This window comes from Myotis davidii, unplaced genomic scaffold, assembly GCF_000327345.1.
Source record: "Myotis davidii unplaced genomic scaffold, ASM32734v1 scaffold56, whole genome shotgun sequence".
In the NCBI taxonomy this organism is placed as follows: domain Eukaryota; kingdom Metazoa; phylum Chordata; class Mammalia; order Chiroptera; family Vespertilionidae; genus Myotis; species Myotis davidii.
In genome coordinates, this window is record NW_006287458.1 from 15950 (window position 1) to 39804 (window position 23855).

The following is a 23855-nucleotide window of genomic DNA, read 5'->3' on the forward strand; positions in this document are numbered from 1 at the left end:
AAATGATGCTGTATATAGAAAACTCTAAAGACTCTACTAAAAAAAACTACTGGAAACAATAAACAAATACAGTCAAGTTGCAGGACACAAAATCAATGTGCAAAAATCCATTGCCTTCCTGTACACTAGCAACAAAACTTCAAAAAAAGAAATAGAGAAAACAATTCATTTTGCAATAGCAACCAAAAGAATAAAATACCTAGGAATAAATTTAACAAAGAATGTGAAAGACCTACATACTGAAAATTATAAAAAATTATTAAAAGAGATTGAGAAAGACACAAAGAAATGGAAAAGTATTCATGGATTGGAAGAATCAACATAGTTAAATGGCCATTTTACCCAAAGCAATATACAGATTTAATGCAATCCCCATCAAAATCCCAATGTCATTTTTTAAAGAAATAGAATGAGAAATCATTAGATTTGTATGGAAACAAAATACCCAGAATAGCCAAAGCAATCCTGAAAAAAAAAAATAATAATAAGGCTGGAGGTATCACACTACCTGATTTCAAAATATACTACAGAGCTACAATACTCAAAACAGCATGGTATTGGCAGAGAAACAGATCAATGGAACAAAATAGAGAGCTCAGCTGTAAAACCACACATAAATGGACAGATAATTTTTGACAAAGGAGGCAGAAATGCATATTGAAGTAAAGATAGTCTCTTCAATAAGTGGTGCTGGGAAAACTGGAAAGCCACATGCAAACGAATGAAACTGAGTTGCAGTCTGTCCCCATGTACAAAAATTAATTCAAAATGGATCAAAGACTTAAACATAAGACCTGAAACTATAAGTAACATAAAAATATATAGGTACCAAACTTATGGACCTGGTGGTAGAGAACATTTTATGGACTTGATCCCAAAGGCAAGGGAGGTAAAAGCAAAAATAAATGAATGGGACTATATCAAACTGAAGAGCTTCTGCACAGCAAAAGAAACGGACAACAAAACAAACAGTCAGCCAACCAGATGGGAGATGATATTCACACACAGTACCTTACACCAGTTGGAGTGGCCATTATCAACAAGACAAGCAACAACAAGTGTTGGAGAGATTGTGGGGGAAAGGGAAGCCTCATTCACAGCTGGTGGGAATGTGAATTAGTACAACCACTATGGAAAGCTCTAAAAATAGAGCTACCATGTGACCCAACAACCCCACTTCTGGGTATACACCCGAAAAACTCGAAATCATTTATTTGCAAAGATATATGCACCCTTGTGTTCATTGCAGTATTATTCACAGTGGCCAAGACTTGGAAACAGCCAAAGTGCCCTGCGTTAGAGGACTGGATAAAGAAGATGTGGTATATACACAATGGAGTACTACACGGCCATAAGAAAGGATGAAATAGCATCATTTACAACAACATGGATGGACCTTAAGAACATTATGCGAGGTGAGTAAGTCAGACATAAAAAGCTAAGAACTATATGATTTCACTCATATGTGAAATATAAAACTGAAACTTACGAACACAAACAACAGTATGGTGGTTGCCAGAGGGAGGGGGTAGGGGAAGAAAGGGGTCCTAATATGAGGTGACAGGAGAAGATTTGACTTTGGGTGGTGGGTACATGGTCCTATATACAGATTTTGTAACTTAGTAATCCACACATGAAACCTATATGTTCATGTTGACTAATGTCACCCCAATAAAATTTAATTTAAAAAATAAATGAACAAAAATAAAACAGCCTAAGATGATCTCAAAATAAATAAAAAAAATCATGCACCATCTAGGCCAGGGGTGGGCAAACTCTTTGACTCAAGAGCCACAATGGTTTCTTAAACTGGACCGGAGGGCCAGAACAAAAGCATGGATGGAGTGTTTGTGTGAACTAATATAAATTCAAAGTAAACATCATTACATAAAAGGGTACGGTCTTTTTTTTTTCAATAGTTTTATTCATTTCAAACAGCCAGATCAGGCCCTCGGGCCATAGTTTGCCCACAGCTGATCTAGGCTCTCCCCTGTTGTTTCTTCTACCCTTGTTTCTTCCTTTGTTTCACTGTCCCCAGTGTTAATGAACACACTCTCAAGTCCGCCTGGATTCGTGTTGTGAAATCTTTCCTACAGGAAGTCAAGGATCCACATATTACAGACCAGCCTAAGGCAAACCCACTCCAGCAACAAAGAGATGGGATAAATTAGCTGGCATCTAAAACGACCCCAAGGGTACAAAACTAGAAGAAGAAAAAGTTCTGTTTTGTTTTTGTTCCTTCACTCCTGGGAACCAAATTGTTCAGAGAATAGAGAAACCAAGGAACAATTAATTTAATGAAGATTTGTGAGAATTCAGTCTCTAAAGCCCCAGAAACAGTACATATGTCCCTTACTTCTCTCACCTACAGATCAACTATTCCAGGAAGGAGGGAGTCCAACTCTGCTTTTCAGAGCACAGATGCTTGATGCCCCCTCCCTGCCCTTCCTTGGAGCTGGGTTAAATATCCATCACCCAGGGAAGGAAGGACCAAGGAAACTAGTGGTTCGGCAATACCATCAGATGTCTGCTGTGGGAAGCAGGTATGGAGGCAGGCAGAGCTCTCAAAGGATGAACTTTGATGGTACAGATGGGGTTATATCCTCTTGACACTTTAAAGTGCACACTACTGCACTATAGCAGATCTCTAGAACTTATTCATCTTGCATAACAGAAGTTTTATACCATGGGCTGGAAATAATGAATTGGCAGCTGAAAACCTCTTTTAGCTGTGTATAATTTTAGTTAACACAAAACAAATATGTAAACCAGTAGCCACTTATTTTTATATTTATTTTTAAGTAATCACTTGAGGCACAATAGTGAGAATCCATTTACTTAAAACATTCTACACAGTACAATTCCTGTGTCTCTCTCAATTTCTCTTTCTCTCAGCTTCCTTTTCTCTCTCTCTTCTGGGACCCAATTCTAAGGATCTCTGACCTTCCTAATGGGAATTGACTTTCTCTCTGCCCCCAACATCTGTCAAGAGTTTCATACCCAGCCATCTTAGCCATTTATTCAGGAGCCACTACAAGTTCCTCTATCAAAGATTCACCCATATTCTTCTATCTATAAAATTGTATTCAGTCATTTACTCACTCCTTCATTCAAACAAGAAACATTCCCTGGAATTCTGCCTAGTGAGGACTTATACTGGTAAGTTTATTCATACCTCTTGTGATCTCAAGTTAATTAATGTTTCTGTGTCTTAGTTCCCACATTTGTAAAATGAGACTACTGATAGTATCCTCTTCATAAGGATAATATGAGAATTAAATTTAAAAAGATAAAGACTGGAAAGATTTTTGTGTCTATCACCTAGTGAACACCTATACATTTTAATTGTCACCATTGTATTATTGTAAGCAAATATTCATTGTTAAATCAAAAAATAGTGATAAAAAAGAGTGATGATGATAAAATAAACCAAGGCATATAAAATATAGCACAAGTGCTCAACACATGGGAAGCCTCAAGAAACTTTAGCTAATTTAGTAAATTTATCACTCTCATTTTTGTGTATTTGCAAGTTTCCAGTCCAATGTTCTAAGACATTTAAACTTTTGTTAGTATGTGAAATAATTGTAATCTATTTTCTAAGAGATTTTCCTAGACATGTAAACACTGCTGGGGGTTTTCCCTTGCACCCACTTTTGGTATTTTTTATATTTGACTAATTTTAGATTTATAGAAAACTTACAAAGATAGTACAGTGAGTTCCCATAATGATGCAATGCTTTGGAACTAGATGGAAACAATGGTGGCAAAACATTCTGAAAATACTATATGTCACTGAATTCCACTTTAAAATGGCTACTGGTGCCCTGGCCAGATGGCTCAGTTGGCTGGATCTTTGACCCATACAGCAAAAGGGTGTCGGTTCAATTCTCCATCAGGGCACATATGTAGGTTGCAGTTTGATCCCTGGTCGGGGTGTGTCTGGGAGGCAACTGATTGATGTTTCTCTCTCTCTTCAATGTATGTCTCTCTCTCTCTCTCTCTCTCTCTCTCTCTCTCTCTCAAATCAACAACAAAAAAAATATCCTCGAGTGATTATTTAAAAATAAATATAAATAAATATAAAAATAAGTGGCTACTGGTTTATGTATTTGTTCTGTGTTAACTGCCTTACTAAAATTATACACAGCTAAAAGAGGCTTTCAGCTGCCAGTTTGTTATCTCCAGCCCATGGTATAAAACTTCTGTTATGCAAGATGAGTAAGTTCTAGAGATCTGCTATAGTGCAGTATTGTGTACTTTAAAGTGTCAAGAGGATCGATTATAGTTGTGCTTACCACAAACACACACACACACACAAAGAATACAGGAACATTTCCTAAGGTGATGGTTATGTTTATTACTTTGATTGTGGTGTTGGTATCATGGTTGTATGCATATGTTTAAACTTAACAAGATATATACATGAAATAGGTGCAAATTTTTGTAAATCTTATACCTCAATAAAGCTAAAAAGAAAAGATGAACTCATGTGAAAAACAAACTGAATGTTTAGAAGCATTAGGAGATTATATTTAGAAATTCCATTTCTTATTTTATCTAGGAACACTAGTAATATACATGAAATGTAGACTATGATTAATAATAACATGGGTTATTATTTTTGTTAGCAGGAGAACCCAAGGTCCAGAAGATCTAATATACAGAAACCATGGCACAATAAAGGAACCTCTTAGCTACTGGAAGGTCTGCCTAGAGTTAGGAAAACCCCCTATCCTACAAGTACTGAGCACAAAGTGCCAGAGATGCTGGGAATGGGATGACTGCTTAGGGATGCAGGCAACCACTGCTCAAGAAGTAGTCCTCGACTTCGAGCATCAGAGTTCCTGAGAGGGCATGTTAAAGCACGGACACCGGCTCCACACCCAAAGCATCTGATTCAATAGGCCAGGTGAGCCCCAAAATGTGCATCCCTAACAGCTTACCAAGTGATGCTGGTCAGGGACCGCAACTTGAGAACCACTGGACTTAGAGACAGACATTTTCCCAGGTAACAACAGTAACCACAATTTGCCAGCAAAAACAGCCAATCATTACCTAAGATGAATGACTATGATTTTCCTGGGTTTGGATTAAGGATATTTCTATCATTCCAAGGATTTCTTATTTGAAGTGAAATTTGTGTTGTTTTTTGTTTGTTTGTTTGTTTATTTGTTTGTTTTCCTCCTTCTGGACAAACCCAGCAGCTCCATGGAAAGAGGAAACCAAACAAGAGTCAGAAACTTTCTCCTCCTGGGATTCTCAGAGAAGCCAGACCAGCAGCCTCTCCTCTTTGGGCTGTTTCTGTCCACGTACTTGGTCACATTTACCGGGAACCTGCTCATCATTCTGGCCATCAGCTCCGACTCCCACCTCCACACACCCATGTACTTCTTCCTCTCCAACCTGTCCTTGATAGACATGTGTTTCACTTCCACCACCATCCCAAAGATGCTGTGGAACATCCAGACACAGAGCAGAGCCATCACCTATGAAGGCTGCATCACCCAGATTTTTTTTTTCATTGTGTTTGGGTGCTTGGACAATTTACTCCTCACCATCATGGCCTATGACCGCTTTGTGGCCATCTGTCACCCCCTGCACTACGCCGTCATCATGAGCCCTCGGTTCTGTGGACTGCTGGCTCTGGGGTCCTGGTGCATCAGTGTCATGGGCTCCCTGCTTGAAACCTTGACCGTCTTGAGACTGTCCTTCTGCACAAACATTGAAATCCCACACTTTTTTTGTGATCTCCCTGAAGTCCTGAAACTCACCTGTTCTGACACCCTCGTCAATAACATGGTGGTATATTTTGTGACTATTGTCCTAGCTGTTCTCCCGCTCTCTGGAATCCTCTTTTCTTATGCTCAGATTTTGTCCTCCATCCTGAGGATTTCCTCCACTGGTGGCAAGTACAAAGCTTTCTCCACCTGTGGGTCTCACCTGTCAGTGGTCTCCTTGTTCTACGGCACAGGTCTGGGGGTCTACCTCAGTTCTGCAGCCACTTCATCCTCTAGGACAAGTTTGGTGGCCTCAGTAATGTACACCATGGTCACCCCCATGCTGAACCCCTTCATCTACAGTCTTCGGAACAGGGACATGAAGAGGGCCCTGGGGGAACTCCTTATCAGGGTGGTAACTGTCAGGAATAAAGCAGTTACAGGACCCCGGTGAGTAGCTGAGCACATAATACTGAGGACCAGAAATGTTGGCTTCTTTTATCCAATATTTTTCATTTTCTTTTCTTTTTTTAATATGTTTAATTGATTTTTTAGAGAAAGGGGAAGGAAAAGTGATAGAGAAATAAAAACATGGATGAGAAAGAAACATCCATCAGCTGCCTCCTGCACGCTCCCTACTGGGGATTGAGCCCAAAATCCGGGCATTGTGCCCTGACCGGGACTCGAACCAGTGACCTCTTGGTTCCTGGCTCAACGCTCAACCACTGAGCACACAGGCCAGGCCATTTTATTTTTCTTTTCTTTTTTTAAATATATTTCTTTATTGATTTCAGAGAGGAAGGGAGAAGGAGAGAGAGATAGAAACATCAATGATGAGAGAGAATCATTGATCGGCTGCCTCCTGTACGTCCCCTACTGGGGATTAAGGCCGCAACCCAGGCATGTGCCCTTGGCCAGAATCCAACCCGGGACCCCTCAGTCCACAGGCCGACGCTCTATCCACTGAGCCAAGTTGGCTAGGGCCAGGCCATTTTCTTAAGCTTATATGTTTTAGAGCAAAACTTTCCTTGGGTCTTCTTTGTTCTCTCACCATTTTTTCTTCAGGTCATATCTTGGATTCTCTTTTTCACTTTACAACTAGTCATTTTAACCTTATATAAATAAAGCCTGGTGCTTTCTCAGTTATCTTAAGTAATGGCTTGGATTTTTTAAAAATATTAAGTCTCCTACTGTATCTCCGATGTGGAGACTCTGTGCCCTGCTTTGGCCACAGAGGTTCAGGATGATGGAGGTGGAGACAGAGCTTGGCTTGTTCCCAGGGCGCTGCCTGTTGAGCCAGAATCACTCCTAGGGCTGCTGCATTAACCTCCAGATGTGACGTCTAGGTTCCCCTGGTTCCCAGGTAACTCGTTAAGAAAGCCTCATTTCAATACACATATCATGTGCCCATACGTCTCTTTGTAGCCTACCGTCTAGATTTCCAAATGTGAGATGTAAAATGACATTTTTTAAAATTTGTCAACTTTTAAGATTATTTTTCTTGAAAGATTAAAGGAGGCAATGATAAACTTTTTTCCTCTGACATTGCTTTTGATAAGAATTTGTCAATGTTATTAGAGTTAAATTGGAATGTCAACTAACCAGTAAGACAAAATAGAGCGCGCAAAAAAAAATCTCAAGCTTTTAAAATGTATCCTCAGAAGTGATGTGATGTGTACCTAATTTGGAAGCCCTGCAAACTCATTTACAGAGGTGATTTCTGAGGTTATGTGACATTCAGTCAAGTTGCAGAATATGAAATCAATATGTAAAAATCTATTGATCATATGAACATGCAAAGAGAAGAGAGCCATCTACCAGCTACGGAGAGAAGCCTCAACAGAAACCTGTCCTGCTGACAACTTGATCTCAGACTGCCAGCCTCCAAAAGTATAAGAAAATTAATGTCTGTTATTTAAGCCTTCCAGTCTGTGTCATGCAGCCCTGGCAAAGTCATATACCCTGCTTCTACAAGGAGCACACTGGAAGCACAGACCACTGACCATGGGGTGGTGTGAAGCCAGAGGCTGAATTTCTGGTTTGAGTCTGAGATCCCAGGCAAAGTTTCCCAGGGTCAAATGTGGAGTAGGATGTTTTACAGTGTAAACCTCCAGAAGGACTATATCTGGCAAGAAGGTCTCCTTGTGGTTAATTGGGCACAAATTCATAACCAGAGTCTAGCATCCATGGCTGACAGAGGCTTCCCCCGCACTGTGCGTTTCAGGGAAAAGCCACAGGCTGAGCTGCCAGCCTTCTGCACTGTGTTCCTGTCATCTGAGTCTACCCTTATAAGGGAGTTCCTGGTATCATCTTCCAACCCGTGGGCTGAAACCTGCCTGATCTTGCAACTACACAGTAACATCTTCATTTTCATCTACACTGACCAATCAGAGCAGCTCCATGATGATCAATCAGAACACATGATGCTGACCAATCAGGATAGTGCTCTTTGGACCAATCAAACTGTGCCCACTTGATTCCTCATTCACCTAAAAATGGACCAATCAGAAACCAGGGCAGGAACTTTCTCTGTAAGAGGCAGACTCCCTTTGCCTCAGCAGACACACTTTCCATTTCCACCAGAGGCTGCATTTCCCCTAGTTGCAAACTGTCCACCTAACTAAAGTCTCTCTTTCCCACACCTCAGATTGGGGACTTTTGTCAACAATAAGCAGAAGAGGCTCTTGCCTTTGCATGAATTATTTCTTGTCTCTGACCGTAAATGTCTCCATGGTAACTACAAATAGATCAAAGAATTCTAGAATTCTCTTCCAAGTTCTCTCAATTATTTATGTCCAATGGTTCTCTTACGATCCTAAAAGTTGGGATTCCAAAACATACCTGTGCTTGAATACCCCTTGGAAAGAACAGATGCTCAAGTGAAGCTTAATTTAAGTTAGAAAAAAATTAATGTCCTGTTTCCTGGACAAAAGGGCCATGGAGTTGAGTTACCTGATAGGTAGAAACATTTTACGCTTTGTTTACTTCACATGTGTTTTCTCCAAACCTTTATTAAGGTCCCATTTAATGTCCCACCTGCAGGAAAATAATGCTAAGAGGCCAACGTCCACCCTTGTGTAGTTAGGAGACACAGAGCCCCCTGAGGCTAGCATGGGGGTGGGTGTCTAGGCCAATTGCTCTCAGGAATCAAGAGCTGGGGCTACTCATCCCCATTGGAAGCTGCTTCCTCTATTCTCAACTGTGGAGGGTATGAAATAAAAGGTTAAGTCAGAGGGCTAAGGGTGCTCAAAGCCTGCACATCCCAAAGAAAAGATTGGATCTTTATTGGTTCCTGGGAGGTGACCTTTGAGCCCTTGGGATATCTTGCCTGATAAAAGTCTCTTTGGCCTGGCTGGTGTGGCTCAGTGGTTGAGCATTGACATAAGAACCAGAAGGTCATTTTTTTGATTCCTTGTCAGGGCACATGTCTGGATTGCTCGATCCCCAGTAGAGGGCATGCAGAAAGCAGCTGATCCATGATTCTCCCTCATCCCATTAATTAATTAATTTATTTATTTATTTATCTTAACCCTTACATGAGGATATTTTTCCATTGATTTTTAGAACAAGTAGAAGAGAGAGGGAAAGACAGAGAAATATTGATGTGAGAGAAACTCATGGATTGGTTGCCTCCTGCACGTGTCCCAACCAGGGCCTGGGCTGAGGAGGAGCCTGCAACCAAGGTACGTGCCCTTAACCAGAACCGAACCCAGGACCCTTCAGTCCGCAGGCTGACGCTCTCTCCACTGAGCCAAACTGACTGGGGTAAAAAAAATGTTTTTCATTTTTTTAAGTGTCTTTGTATGCCTGGAGTCTTGAGCTACACCAGGTGGTCTATGCTGACAGTGTAATGTACAGCAAATGCCTATTTCTGTGCACTGGGCAATGCTGTACTAGTCTGGCCTCTGGGGGAACTGAAGAATGAGTAACTAAGGTCAGCAGGCACTCCATACCTGCACAAAAAACTCCCAATAAAAACCCTGGACACTAAGGGTCAGGTGAGATTCCCTAGCTGGCAATACTTGGTGTTGTCATGCACTGATGGTGGCAGAAGAAGTGCCAGCCATGCAATTCCACTAAGAAGGGACAACTGGAAGCTCACATCTGATGTTCCCTGGACCTTGTCCCATGTGCTACTTGCCTTTGCTGATTTTAATCTGTGTCCTTTCACTGCAATAAACCAGAAATGTGAGCATCACAGCTTTGCTGAGTTTTGTAAGTCCAATCATGGAACCTGAAAGTGGTCTTGAGAACCTCCCAACACACAGGCCATGGATATTGTTTTATTATAAGAAATAGTGGTTTCCCTTTACCTTCTTCAATTACACTGCTCCTTAAGGAAATAAGGAGCATGAGATGACCCCTCACCTTGTTGAACCTGAAGCTTCCTATACCCACAACCCCAGGGAAAACATTTCCGATTTCCACCCTTGCCCAACCTCCCTCGAGTTCTGAGTATAGGCTCAGAGAGAAATGAAGACTGTGGACATCCTTTCAGTCCTGCTCCTTTATCTTAGTTTCCCTCAAACACGTCGGACAAAATATGTGTTCAGGGTGTGGGTCATTCAGGCAGTGGGTTTTTCCCAAGACATCCCTCACATGGCACTCTCATTGCCACCCCGTCCCCTGGATGCCCCTTTCTCTTGTGCCATGAGTGACTTGTAGGGCTTCCCCAGGCTGGGGAGGGTGAGCTCAGCTTCCTGCAGATCTAGCTCCCGCTGAGACAAATGCTCAATGACGGCTGCTCCAATGGCGTCCCCCAGCACATTGGTCATTGTGCGAAGTCGATCTCTGGGGAAGGGAGAGGAGAGAATGTTAACCATTAACTTCCATTAACCAAGGCCGGAAGAGCACCCGAGGGGAGAGGATACGGCAGAGGGGGTTCCCTAAGTCTGAGAGTTGGGGGGTTCACATTCCAATCCAATTCCAGACCAAGCAGGTCTCCTCCTCTCTCTGTCCTCAGTTCCCCTCCTAACAGAAAGAGAATGGAGGGGAATGAGTAATTAAGGTCAGCTCTGATATGCTCACATTTGATCTCAGCAACACAAATTTTTTAAGGATGTAAATATTCAATACAGAAAATTAGGAGTTATGAGCTGAACAGCATATAGAATGAGGAAGTCCAGACTTATTTTATGTAAACCTCCTATTTTTAAAGTTGAGACTTTTAAAAATATATTTTCATTCCAGCTCCTTCCCACAGATCACCTTTTGTGACTTCTACATAAAACGTGTAAAAGGGGGGCCTTTCTGGTTGATGGGTAAAACCTCCATCACTTATCTCCTTTTTGCCCTACTTCCCAAGGTTAATTCAATGGACTTTGGGATCCACAGGCCATGGTTCAGAGTATTCCCAAGGCCCCCTTTCACTCTAAAATTCTAGAACTCTGTGTCCTTGCTAGAATGAGGACTCATAGGTTGGGGGATCCTGAATGGAAAGCAGGGGTTCGAGGAGAGAGAGCAGCAGGGTCTGAAGGACACTCACAGGAACCAGTCCACAGCTATGATCAACGTGATGTCTTCAGTGGGCAGGCCGACTGATGTGAGCACAATGACCATGGTGACCAGACCCGCCTGGGGAATGCCAGCAGCCCCAACGCTGGCCGCTGTGGCAGTGATACTGCAAATGGAGAGAGAACACAGGGAAGCAGGAGACGAAAAGGGAGAGATGAGAAAGATAGTGAGAAAGAGTATGCAGAAGGAAAGAAGTGAGTTCCCCAGGGCATCTTAAATTAAAGTCCCCCAAATAAAAGGCAAATCCAGTGTGACTCATGGAGTGCCAGTACAGATGGGTCTTCTCATCCTTTGCCGGGATCTGTTTGGAAGTCCATCTAAGATGGACCTTTGAATATTTAGACAACTCATATTGTAGGTGCAAGAGTAGGTGTTTAACTGAACTGCCTTGTGGGCTGGAAGAGGGCAGAAGAATCACCCCAGGCAGCAGCCATGAACCAGGAGATTGAGTTCCCTGTAGGCACATATATTGGAAATAGGTAGGTTGGTACAGCTGCTAGGAATGGAACTCTGGAAGAGGGGCCAAGTTTAGAACCAAAAGAAGAAATTGTCTATGATGCTGAGCAAGTAAATAATAATTTCATATGGTTTTGAAAACTAAAATATGGAAAATAAAAGAGATAGTGGCCCAACGTCTGGTACAAATCTGACTGGATCAAGAGTAAGCTAGATTTTAGCTCCTACATCAACTCTGATTGCCTGGTATGGGGTGCTAAGAAGAATTCTAAAGCCACTGAGCTTGCCAGGAAAGGCTTTAGTGCCCTGAAGTTACACACCTCTATCTGGTGGCCTTAGAAGAACCTTCCCAAATTTTATAATTATGACCATGGGGCCACTTAGGACACTTAGCCAAGATGATGTCTCTATCAGAACAGTGACTGAGCACTTGGGTTCATGGACAAAGAATGGACTTTGGGACCCAGTAGACTCCATTCATTAGCCATATGACCTTGTACATAAACTCAGAGCCTCTATTTCCTCATCTGTAGAATGGGAGATGTATACCTACCTTATAGGTTATTGTGAGGGTAAAAGAGCACAGTGTTTCATGAATGGGGCTTCAGGAAGGGCTATTATTACCATTATTCTAAATAAGAGAGACTATCTCCCCTAAACACCAGCCCTGGCATGTGGGTGCCCTCGAGAGGCACATAGCACACTCTCAATGGGTGAGCTAATTCCAGCTTGATCCAAGAAGCCAACTCGAACTTCTTTGGGTTAAGCTCAGATCAGGTGCAAAGTAGGATCTCCCAACCAGCCAAGAAATTGGCCTTGGGCCTCTATCAGCACAGGAGTCACACTGAGTGTCATCGTCCTCCAAAAAAATCCCTGAATAAGAGAAGAGCCTTGCAGAGCTGTGTCCAGCACATTCTAGCCAGCCTATGCTGGGAGTTCATGCAGAGTCCGTACTACCAGCAGCCCAAGCCGTGATGGAAATCCTCAATGGCACCTTCCCAGGACCCTGAGTCAGCTGTGCCATCTGATTTCAAAAGACGCAGTGCAGAACTATGAGTGTGTTGTTCGCAGCCATATTCCCAGCTCCTGGAACCAAGTCAGTACTACTACAATAAACATTTGCTGACTGATTGGACAAGAGGCTACTCCCTAATAGTGAATACTTATGAGACCTGTTACCGGAACCACAGGAAATGGAGAACCCTAGCCCCATGAGCTCCAGGTACTTCCTATGCACATGAAGGCAGCATGGGGTTGCTGAGTGTGGGACAGAAGAAGGCAGGTCTGATGACTCAACCCCTTCCCGTGGGCAAGAGAATCTGAAACTACTGCCCACATATACATGCCTCTGCTTCCTAACACAGCTTCCTCCCACCCATTCATCCCTCCTCCCACCCCATGCTCTGCACTTACCACTAGGTGACCTTGGGCAAGTAACTTAACCTGCCTCAATTTTCATTTCTTCCTCTCCAAAACAATTATTTGACTCATCTCATGGGGTATGGTGGGAATCGAGCAAATGGGCATGAAGTCATTTTACATAAGAATTTAAAGAGCCTTCAGTAAATTAACTAGTTCAACCCGTATTTATTGGCCATCTACCATGTATTATATAACTAGTAGAGATTCCCATAAAAGAAAAGACTTGCCCAAACAGGGCTACCATCTAGTAGGGGACGCGGGCAATAAGCAAATGAGTCAGTAAAATATTTACTAAAACAGATTGTGCCATGGAGAACGGGTTCAGCCTAAGAAAGCCCAGACATGCAATTTTAAATAGGGTATTCAGGGAATGCTTCCCTGAAGAGGTGACATTGGAGCATAGACCTGAAGGAGGTGATAGCATTTGCACTATTTTTATAATGATTAAGTCAGGACTTCTGGGTGATGCAGCCCAGGAATCCATATTTATAACAAGAACCTCAGGCCATTTGAAAAATACTGGAGACAAAGGGTCTCCCACAATAGCATGTGAGAGGAGATCTGATTGGAACACCCGGCCAGCTCCTGACAGTCTCAGATTGCAGACTTGCCTTGAACCTCATCTGGCAAAAATTAGTGGCCTCTAGCCACATCTCCCTGCTAGCATCCAAAGCCTCCCTTGACTCTGAGCTGCCTCCTCCCCGAGCCACACTAATGACTTCTTAGGTCTCAACAGCTGGCAGGTCCCACAAAGACTATCTCACCTGATAGTTGTGATCTGACCCAGGTTGAGCTCGTAGTTGTTGACTTGGGCAATGAAGATGGCTGCCAGGGCCTCGTAGAGGGCAGTGCCGTCCATGTTGACAGTGGCCCCCACGGGCAGCACGAACCTGGTGATGCGGCGGTCCACACCCAGGCCCTCCTCCAGGCAGCGGAAGGTAATGGGCAGTGTCGCAGAGCTGGGAGAGAGAGCCCCAGGGGCTGAGAGCAGGGGATGGCGGTGCGGGGCTGGAGCAGCAATAGGCCAAAGGAGGGTTCCCCTTGAGAACATTGGAAGGCCGGGTGGAAGCCAGAGCCAGGGGCAGATGGCAGGGGTCTAACATTTCAGAGGCTGATAACTGCATGCGGAAGCGGGACTCCTCACAACACAGGGAGCTCACAGCAATGGTGTCCTCCAGGCTAAAGGTTCCTTGTCCCAGTTAAAGCCAATAGCTTAAGGATAGTTACTACACTGGTTCATGCCACTAGTTCACTCTATCTATCCACCCCCAGAAAGGGAGGACTAAAGGTATTCTGGCTGTCCTCCTCTCAGGGCTAGGCCAGGGATATTATAGGGGACCACCGTTCCTCACTCCCCGAGTTTGGTCAGGGAGTGACCTCAGCTACACTAATCCTCTCGGTCTCTCTCCCAACCACTCCCTAGAGGAGGAAGGGTGATTGGTGAGTTTTGTCCAAAGAGTGGGCATCTCATTAGGGAATCAGCCTGCCCACAAAACATGTGCTCCGTCTGGTCAGCTTTATGTCATGCAGGGAAAAACCTGAACACGGAGAGGGCCTTTGGGTGTCCAGCCCCACTCAAGTCCCCCCGCAAAAATTAGTCTCTTCAGAACTCTTGCGCAAGACATTGCCCAGACAAGCCCTAGCTCTGGCCCAGGTGAGTTCAATTCTGGGGTACAGTGGCATCAGTCCTACTTGGCCACAGGTCAAAAGGCACATTCACCCATCAGCATCATGGGCAATAAAAAAAAGATACTTTTCTTCCATCTGGTTGGTGTTTGTGATACATCTCAAATTATTTTGAATTTGAGTGAGAGAAAGGGTAGCTCTTTATTAACCTGAAACCCCCCAAAAAGGAGAAGGAAGTCAAGAGAGCTTTCAGGCACCATCTCAAAGAGAGTGAGACTCTCTGAGCTAGAAAATGACTGGGAACATGGGGCATGGTGGAGCCCTCATCCTAACCCCAAAAGTGGCAGCTGGCCCTAGCTGGTTTGGTTCAGTGGATAGAGCATCGGCCTGCAAACTGAAGGGTCCCGGGTTCTATTCCGGTCAAGGGCACATGCTGGGGTTGCAGGCTCAATCCCCACTAGGGGGCGTGCAGGAGGCAGCCAATCAATGATTCTCTTCTCATCGTTGATGTTTCTATCTCTCTCTCCCTCTCCTTTCTTCTCTGAAATCAATAAAAATATTTGTTTAAGTGGCAGCTGATTCTCCTCCACTTAAAATAGAGACACAAGAAAGGAGAAAAGGGGTCAGGAGAGACAGCCCAGGACAAAAACAGTGCCCAGATTAGCCACCTTCAGGAACCCCTGACATTACTGAACAACTCAGAAAATGTTCTGCAGCAGGGAGAGGGCAGGTACCCCAGAAGAGCCCATGGAAGATAAATAAACCTAGGAAGTGTACCAGTGTTGGGAGACAAGGTCATACCTGGAAGATGTGCCCATGGCAGTGATAAGGGCCTGCAGCATGCCCCCGATGAAGGGGAAGGGGTTCCGATGGGTGATGAGGAAGTAGATGAGAGGCAGGACACCACCGGCATGGAGAAACAAGCCCACAATTACAGTCAGGGTGTACATGCCCAGCTGACCCCCCAGAACGGCCATGTCTTCCATCTCTAGGATCTTCCCAGCAATCAGGAACAGGATGCCCACAGGTGCGTACCTGGGCCAAACCAGACACCAGTCAGGGCTCCCTCATGACTTCCACTGCAAGCCCAGAGCTGGCGTCCCAAGGCTTTGCCCTTATAAGACCCTAGAGCAAGACAGTGCCCAGCATTCAGCACTCAACACCACCCACAAACATGTCCTGCCTGCTCTTCCTGCTCACCTACAGGTCAACCCCAGACAACAGAAAAGTTCCTACGACTCCATGACATGCAATCTTATAAGGTCTCTCCTTCATCCACACCCCCATCCAAGTCCCCCTCCCCAAAATTACTCTCTTCGGGGCTCTTTCTCGAAACATTGCCCAGACAATCCCTAGCTCTGGCCCTGTAACTTCCTTATTCACTGCCCCCAACTCTTTGTTCTACACCTCTCACTTCCATGCCCCTATTCTCTTGCCTATCAGTGCATATTCTCACTCATTCACCAGCCCTGAGCTATTTCACCTGGATTTCCCACAGACATTTCAAATAACCTATCTTATCAAATCATCTGTTTATTCACTCATTCCATAAATATCTATTGAGCACCTACTGTGTTGCAGTCACACAGTCCCTGACCTCATGGTGCTTACACTCAAATGAGGAAATTACACAGTGCACATAGAAACATGTCATTAAAAGAACTTCAGGGGGTGATAACTACAAAAGATAGTCATTGACTGGGGCTGCTTAAATGTGAGAGGTCAGAAAGAGCGTATCTGAAGAGGTGACATTTAAGCTGAGGCCTGAATCATGAGAAGGAACCATGTATTTCTGAGGGGGAAGCATTGCAGGCATAGTGCAAAGACCCTGAGATGAGCATGAACTGGGAGTATTGGAGGAGCAGAAAGAAGACCAATTAGCTGGGACACCTAATCTTTCAGTGAGTGAAAAGGAGAGTAGAGGAGACAGAAGTGAGTTCTTCAATGGCTCACCTATTTTCCCCACACACTAACCCATTGCTTAGTCTTGTGAGTGTCTGCCAGTGATGCCATCATTCACGCATCACTGGGCTTCAACTGTTATTCCTCTCTCTTTAGAAACTGAAGGCTATGCTTGGCCATTGTCATGGTGGATGTATTGGAGGAGGTGAGGAACTCTCAGGAATGTGGTTCAATAACTTGGGTCAGAAATCATGAAACTGAAGCTAAGTCATGAGAATGAGGATGCAGGGTCTTCTCCAGACAAACTCAAGCTGGTCTCAGGGTTAGCCTTGGGCAGTGGTTGTTGATTTATCTCCAGGTCTACACTTATCTCTATGATTACTCTGCAAACTCCTTTCCCAACTCTCTCACCTCCATCCTTCCATCCCATCCTGTGTAAAATTCCTAACTCTGAATCAATTGCATATCACTTCTCTCCTCCTGTACTCAGCCACCTGGCATATACGGATATTTCCCCCAGCCATGCCAAGGACACCACTATAAACTCATGGTTCTCAATTCAGTTGAGCCTTCAATACCCATCAATCTTCTTGCTTATCCTTGATAAGCTCCCCCTCCCTTCCCCCTCAGCTGTTTTTCCAAGTTCTTAAATTGGCCTCTAACCCCCTAGACAACTTTAAAATCATTTGGGATGATATACTAAGTCTTTCTTGATTTGGAACCAGAGAGCCTTGTTAACATCTTTCATCGCAACTCCCAAGTTGCTGTATGCTCCTGCCTTCCTGAACTCCTCGCCATGCTCCAAGCAACTCAGGTTTTTTCAGCTTTGCATGTTCTCTTCCCTCTGCTTGAAGTACCTCTCCCCTCTTTCTGTCCTGTTGGATTCCCACTCACCTCTCAAGGCCCATGGCATGCAATCTTATAAGGTCTCCTTCTAATAGGTGACCTTCTTCATTACTCCCTCCTCACCTTCCCAGAAAGAGTTCACTGCGTATCCCTCCATTGGCTCCCTTCTCCATGTTCACATTTTTTAACATCCCATTACTATAGAACCTTCCACCTTGTATTATATTGATCTAGTATGTGTCTGTCTCTCCCAAGACTTTGTAAGCTCCTTGAGGACAAAGACTAATGCATCTTTGTTCCAGAATTCGAGACAAAGTCAGCCTGGGAAATGTCTGCTAAATAAGAGAAGAAATTGGTGAAGGTGTAAAGGGATTTAAAGAATAAATGAATACATGCATCAATTAAGGAATAATTAGTGAGTGGATAAATGAGTGAAAGATGAGTAAATGAGACATGAATGAGAGGGAGAGTGAACAAATGAGTGTGTTAAGTCAATGGATGAATGAGTGCAGGAAATATCTGAGTGAATAAATGCAGAGATGAATAAGTGGGTCCAAATGAATAAATGACTGAATAAGTAAGTAAATTAATTAATTATGAATGAGTTCATGAATGAATTTATGAATGAATGAATGTATGAATGATTGAATTAACCAATGCACAGATGAATACAGAAGTAAATGAGTGAATAAATCATTGCAGAAAAGAGTGAATAAATAAGTGATCAAAAATTCTTAAAAAAAATAAATAAATAAGTGATCAAATGAGTAAATGAGAGAGTGAATTAACCAATACATATATAAATGACTTTGGCCAAATGGTCCTGATGACCTTATCAGCAGCTGCCCAACTGACTGACTTCCCATCCCTGGCTCCATCCTTCCCTGTGCCATCACCACTCACCCTACACAGTCCAGCACTCACCAGATAATGATGCCCACCAGCCTCATAATAGCCTCATTGAGGCTGTCGAAGAAGTCCCGCAGGACTCGGCCCTTGTGTTTCATGCCACCAATGACCAGCCCAAAGGCCACAGAGAAGACCACAAGGCCCAGGGCATTGATGCCATTGGCTGAGCCAGGCACAGGCACAATCTCCTCAAAGGTCAGCACCTCCTGCAGGGTGCCCAAGGCTCGTGTGACATTTTCCAGGAGGCTGGTTCCATTCTCCATTGACGATGGAGGAGGCATGGAGGCGCTCTGCTCAGATCCATTCTCTGTCCTCACAACGGTCCTGGTTACCAACCTCGTGCTGTACTGCGTCTTGAACTGAAATATGGAGAGATTTGGGGCCAAATTCAACTCAATGGATGCATCAGAATCACCTGAAGAAATGTCTTTCAAATACCAATTCCTGATTCCTACAGCCTGGAGAGTCTTATTCAACAGATCTGATGAATGAATGAATGATTTGACCAATGCATAGAAGAATGAGTGAATGAGTAGAAGAATGAGAGAGTGAATGACCAGATCATCAAAGAATGAGTAGAGTCTGCAGTTTTCACAAGCTCCCTGGGCAATGCTCAGATTTGGGGGCCTGTCTCCAGTCAAAAGTCTTGGTTCCTCCTCTAGTACCATCCCCAGGAAGCCCTTGGCCTATATCCTTCTCTCTAACCCTCCCTTGAACATCATGCCAATGGCCATTGCTCTGTCAGGCCCATCTTCCCACCCCTGATTCCTGGTCCATTCCCTCAGCAGCACGTCCCCACTGCCCTCCAACCCTCCTTGATCAAACTGTTCTTTTCCTTGACCTGTTTGAAGCAGGCCTCCACAAGGTTGGGCGGAAACATATTTCTGCAGAAAAACATCAGATGAAGGGAAGAGATTAGCTGTTAGAAAGGCATCTAGGATGATAATAGTAATAATATTAGCAAAGGCAACAGTAATAATGGCAGCCAACATTTGAACACTTACTCTAGTCCAGTGGTTCCTAACCTGTGGGTCGCGACCCCTTTGGCGGTTTAATGACCCTTTACAGAGGGGTCACCTAAGACCATCCTGCATATCAGATATTTAACATTATGATTCATAACAGTAGCAAAATTACAGTTATGAAGTAGCAAAGAAAATAATTTTGTGGTTGGGGGGTCACAACATGAGGAACTGTATTTAAAGGGCCAGAAGGTTGAGAACCACTGCCTAGTCCAAGCTAAGTAAGCTAAGTGCCTTACCTATATGTTCTGACTTAAACATGACAATATCCCTAAAAGCGAGTGCTATTGATGTCCCCATTTTACACACACACACACACACACACACACACACACACACACACACACACACACACACACAGAACAAAATATTTTATGTAAGTTACGCAAAGCTACATAACTGCTAAGGCATACAGATGGACCTCAAATCCATCTCAGGTCTGTCTAGATCCTATAGTAGGACACTATTCATATACAGGGACTTCAATTCATATACATGTGCCATTGATGCCTCAAAAAAGAATAAAATAAACCATTCAGCTCCTGCACTCCTCCACCTCCCCCCAAGTCAGCGGCTAGGGTAGAACTATGGCTAGCCTTAAGTAGGCTGGCAAAATCTTCCTGTTCTAAGAGAATCATTCACCCTCCAACAGATCCTCGGAACAGCAAACATCGTCTGTCCTGAGCCTATCCCAAGATATAGCTTCCCTAAGCTAAGGGTCAAAATCTCCTATCCTAGGAGTCAGCTGCTCTCAGAGAATTTGTGCAAAGCTCCAAGCCAGAATATGGACATCAATAAAACTAGGCCCAACTTGGATGTTGCACTTTCAGGCTGGGTCAGCCTGTCCCCTTTGTCTCTCCTTGAGTATACATTGATACACATGGGGCCAGAATTCCCATCGAAATTAGAAAGGACATCACCTGACCAGGTCCATGAAGGCATCAGCTGTAGGGATGGTCTCAATCCGGCCCTCACGGTGCAGCCCCTCCTTGGAGCCCTTCCCAGGATGGATGATGGTGACCATGAGAATGCCGATGAAGACCGCAATGACCGTAGTCACCATGTAGTACACAGCTGCCCGCATCCCCATCCGCCCTGTTGCCTTGTTATCCAGGGATGCCATACCTGGAGGACAGGTGGTACAGACCCAAGCATCTCCATTCACACCCCACCACCCACTCTCCCATCCAGCCACTCCTCTCTCCCCATACCACCAGCTCGACCGTTCCACCAAGCATTCCTTCCTCTTACACCCACCCAGCACCCACACCATCATTCTTCAACCCCCATTCTATTTTCCATATACATCTTCCTCCCCATCCTTTACCCAAGCACCACTTAACCAAGCTTCCCTCTATTCCAAGCTAACCTTTTCAACCCCATCCCATCCTCCATTTACCCCTATTGTGTACTATAACCTCACTTTTGTTCCACTCTCCATCCCACTATCCATCCCGTAGTGACACCTCCCTGCAACCCAGCTCACTGTACACTATCTGTAGTAGATGCTTTTGGTGCCCTATCTAGATACCCTTTACCAGGCTGATACCCCTATCCTTCAGCTGCTGAGTGTGTGGGCTGCTAACAGTTCATGCTGCCCCCTTCCCCTGAGAATTGTGCTCAGAAAGGCCCCAAGGCAGACCTACAGTCAGTGTCTGGTACAAGGATTCAAAAATCCAGCTCTTTTGACTCCAATGGGACCAGAGTTAAGAGGAACAATTCTGTGGTGTGGCTCATGCTCCAGAGCTCCCTCCAGAGGCCAGTCTTCTGGAACCTCTCAGCTTAGTTTCTTTCCTCACCTCATCCTCTTCCCTCACTCCCTCATAGGTTTCTTTGAAAGCAGTCCTGAATAAATTACTTGTGCAAATATCTCATGCTCTACTTCCAGAAAACCCAACCCAAGAAAGCATTTTTCATGCCTTCGTCTTCATGCCTATCACAAAATCTAGAGATTGGCAATCAACCACCCAAGGGCCAAATTTGGCCCACTCCCTGTTTTTGTGAATAAAGGTTTACTGGAACACAACCACACCCATTTATGCACATATTAATCTGCATCTGTTTTAGCGCTAAGATGGCAAAATTGAATAGTCATGAAAGAGAGCATATGGCCCCTAAGGTAGGAATATTTACTATTTGGTCCTTTACAGAAAAAAAATACTGACCCCTGCATAGTCCATCCCACCCTCACCCACCATCCTGTCACCTCTACCTCAAACACCTGATCCAAGTCATACTCCCTGACCATCCATGCCGTATCCCCCCTACCTTCCCTGGCATGCTGGTATTTTATCTCCAGTGAAAAATATGGAAAAGTTACTGAGATAAGTGGTATAAATAAGAGAGGGCCCAGAACCTGGGTCTGATCAGGATCTGGGCTTTGGCCAAGAACTCTGGGCTAGGTGCACACTCCATGTTTGAGGTCCTAAATTAGGGAAGTGGTCCCATGCTTGGGACCACTTTGGCTCCAGGTTTAAGCTTGGGCTGCGGGGTGGGTCTTGGAGGCCAGCACTGGCCTGAGCTCTCTCACCTGTGACCAGGCTGGAGACGATGAGCGGCAGCACCAGCATTTGCAACATCCTCATGAGAAGCTCTCCAGGGAAAGAAAAGTACTTGATCTGGCGGTAGGTGAGCTGGTACGGGCGTAGGCCAAAGGCCAGGCTGACCCCTAGGGAGGGGAGTTTGGGTCACTCAGCCCCAAGCAGGAGCCATCCATCCCAAGAAGGGTGTGTGTCGATGGAGGTGAGAGAAAGAAACATTCTGTGTGTGTGTGTGTGTGTGTGTGTGTGTACATTGTAAAAATGAATGGGTTTATGTTACGTTGATACTGTGTAAATTTGTGTGTAAAGATCTGCACACAAGCATGCATATGCGACAGCATACACTCATTTGTGCATGTGTCTGTACTTGTATATGTGGACCCATGCACATGTTTTTCCCATGTGTGTATAGAGGTGTGACTTATCCTATATAATAACAGCCTATGTGGTCGTGACACACTCACGCTGTAACGAGCAATCACCAGAAGGCTGCGTGGGCAGCGGCACGCATGGGTGAGCGGGGGCTTGATGCTGCGTGTGCAGCACAGAGGCGGGTCCCACGGCTCCACGGAAGTGTATGTGTATTTAAGCTCAGAGTGTGTGCAGAGGAGTGTGTGTGTGTGTGTGTGTGTGTGTGTGTGGTGTGTGGAAGTGCATGCAAGTTCCAGTATGTGTGCAACTGTGTGAGTTTACGTCTTTGCAAATGTAAGTTCTGTGCATGCGTAAATTAATGTGTTCATGTTTGTGTATTCATATGTAGAAAGTGTGTTTGTATAGTGTGCATATGTATGTGCACACATACATATACATATGACATTGTGTGGGCACAGCTGTTTTTGCCTAAGTGTGCACTATCTGCGTGTGTGTTCTACACAGGAACGGTCACTGGTAGGACAAGATGTGAATGTGTGCAGGTGAGAACGAGTTGGTGGAATGAAGAGACGTGAGTGCAAGGAATGTCCCTGAAGTCCCCGCCCTCCCAGCCCACTCACCTATGATCACAGCGCTGATGGTCAGCAGGATGAAGGCGTTCCTGCGCAGGAAGCGCAGCACGTGCTCGCGGGTCATGGTCTGCAGGCGCAGGCGCGTGCGCAGTGCTCTCTGCTGCATGCTGTCCTGCAGCCGCTGCAGACAGCCCATCCTGCCCAGCCGCTGGCCGCTCTCCCGCAGGAACAGGCTGTTGGCGTGGCTGCTCATCGTCTATCTGCGGGGAACAGAGGGCCTGGGCCTGGTGAGGAGCAGGACAGAGTGGGATGTGGGCAGAGGGAGGGTGACAGGGTGGAGGAAGCGGGTGAGAAACTCGAAGAGAATCCAGACAGCAGGGGAGGGGCTTCTGCTGGGATGTGCCCAGGCTGGGACACCTGAGGACTCTGCCTAGGGTTCAAGGGTCACGACTTGGCAGAAAAGAGTGAGGGTCTCAGAATTGCTTCCCTGCTTGTCTGGGAAGAGGCAGAGAAAGAGACCGCGATATATTAGGTTCTTTTGCCACTCCTGGACTCCAGCCCTGTCTTTATTCGGTAAGATCATCACAAGCAATTGGTGGCTGTCCCATCTAATGAGCCAACCTAACAAGGCCACCGCATGCGGAGCCCTCCACATGGTTTGGTGTCTGGCCTGGAGATGCTCACAAGTGGCCTTTCAACAACAAAATCGATGACAGCAAGTGCCTGGCAAACAGTGGGCGCCCAATAAATGCAGCTGCTCTGCCGAGTGCCTGGGTGAGCAGCAGGACGGGAGAAGAGCCTCTTGGGAAGGAAATGGTTATCATCTTTGACCCGGTGGTCCTTTCGGACCCACCTTTGAAGGGAAATGTGGTGTTCAGAATCTCATTGTTTTCCCTACGTCAGACTTTAGTGTCTGCTCTTTAAATGCGGCCATATCCATGTAATCTTATTTAC

At 44.9% G+C, this 23855-nt stretch overlaps 2 protein-coding genes across 4 annotated transcripts; one reads left to right on the top strand and one right to left on the bottom strand.

The window, feature by feature from the left end:
- The first annotated feature begins 4350 nt into the window (after positions 1–4350).
- On the top strand, positions 4351–6275 carry LOC102766802 (olfactory receptor 7C2). The gene has a single exon (XM_006759233.2). It carries the CDS (start codon positions 5212–5214, stop codon positions 6172–6174), a length of 963 nt encoding a protein of 320 aa, XP_006759296.1. The 5' UTR covers positions 4351–5211; the 3' UTR covers positions 6175–6275.
- A 3691-nt stretch (positions 6276–9966) lies between these two features.
- On the bottom strand, positions 9967–23216 carry SLC1A6 (solute carrier family 1 (high affinity aspartate/glutamate transporter), member 6). 3 transcript variants are annotated; one of them, XM_015560965.1, is made up of 9 exons: positions 22950–23216; positions 21948–22085; positions 20338–20542; positions 19237–19279; positions 18411–18754; positions 15540–15571; positions 13877–14093; positions 11206–11340; positions 9967–10511 (listed from the first exon to the last, which is right to left on the bottom strand). In XM_015560965.1, exons 1-9 carry the CDS (start codon positions 23152–23154, stop codon positions 10316–10318), a joined length of 1515 nt encoding a protein of 504 aa, XP_015416451.1. In that variant the 5' UTR covers positions 23155–23216; the 3' UTR covers positions 9967–10315. The 3 variants fall into 3 exon arrangements, with proteins under 3 accessions (XP_015416451.1, XP_006759283.1, XP_015416452.1); XM_006759220.2 differs by having other exon boundaries at positions 13877–14071; positions 15540–15773; positions 22950–23215; XM_015560966.1 differs by having other exon boundaries at positions 10422–10511; positions 15540–15773.
- Positions 23217–23855: the final 639 nt, after the last annotated feature.

Bases quoted from the DNA above. Each gene is read 5' to 3' on its own strand.
- LOC102766802 (XM_006759233.2), top strand. From the start codon at position 5,212: ATGGAAAGAGGAAACCAAACAAGAGTCAGAAACTTTCTCCTCCTGGGA.
- SLC1A6 (XM_006759220.2), bottom strand. From the start codon at position 23,154: ATGAGCAGCCACGCCAACAGCCTGTTCCTGCGGGAGAGCGGCCAGCGG. The intron at 18,755-19,236 runs GTCAAGGAAAAG...TCCATATTTCAG, and splicing joins TGGAGGCCTGCTTCAAACAG to TTCAAGACGCAGTACAGCAC. The intron at 11,341-13,876 runs GTGAGATAGTCT...CTCCATTTGCAG, and splicing joins GGTCAGATCACAACTATCAG to TATCACTGCCACAGCGGCCA.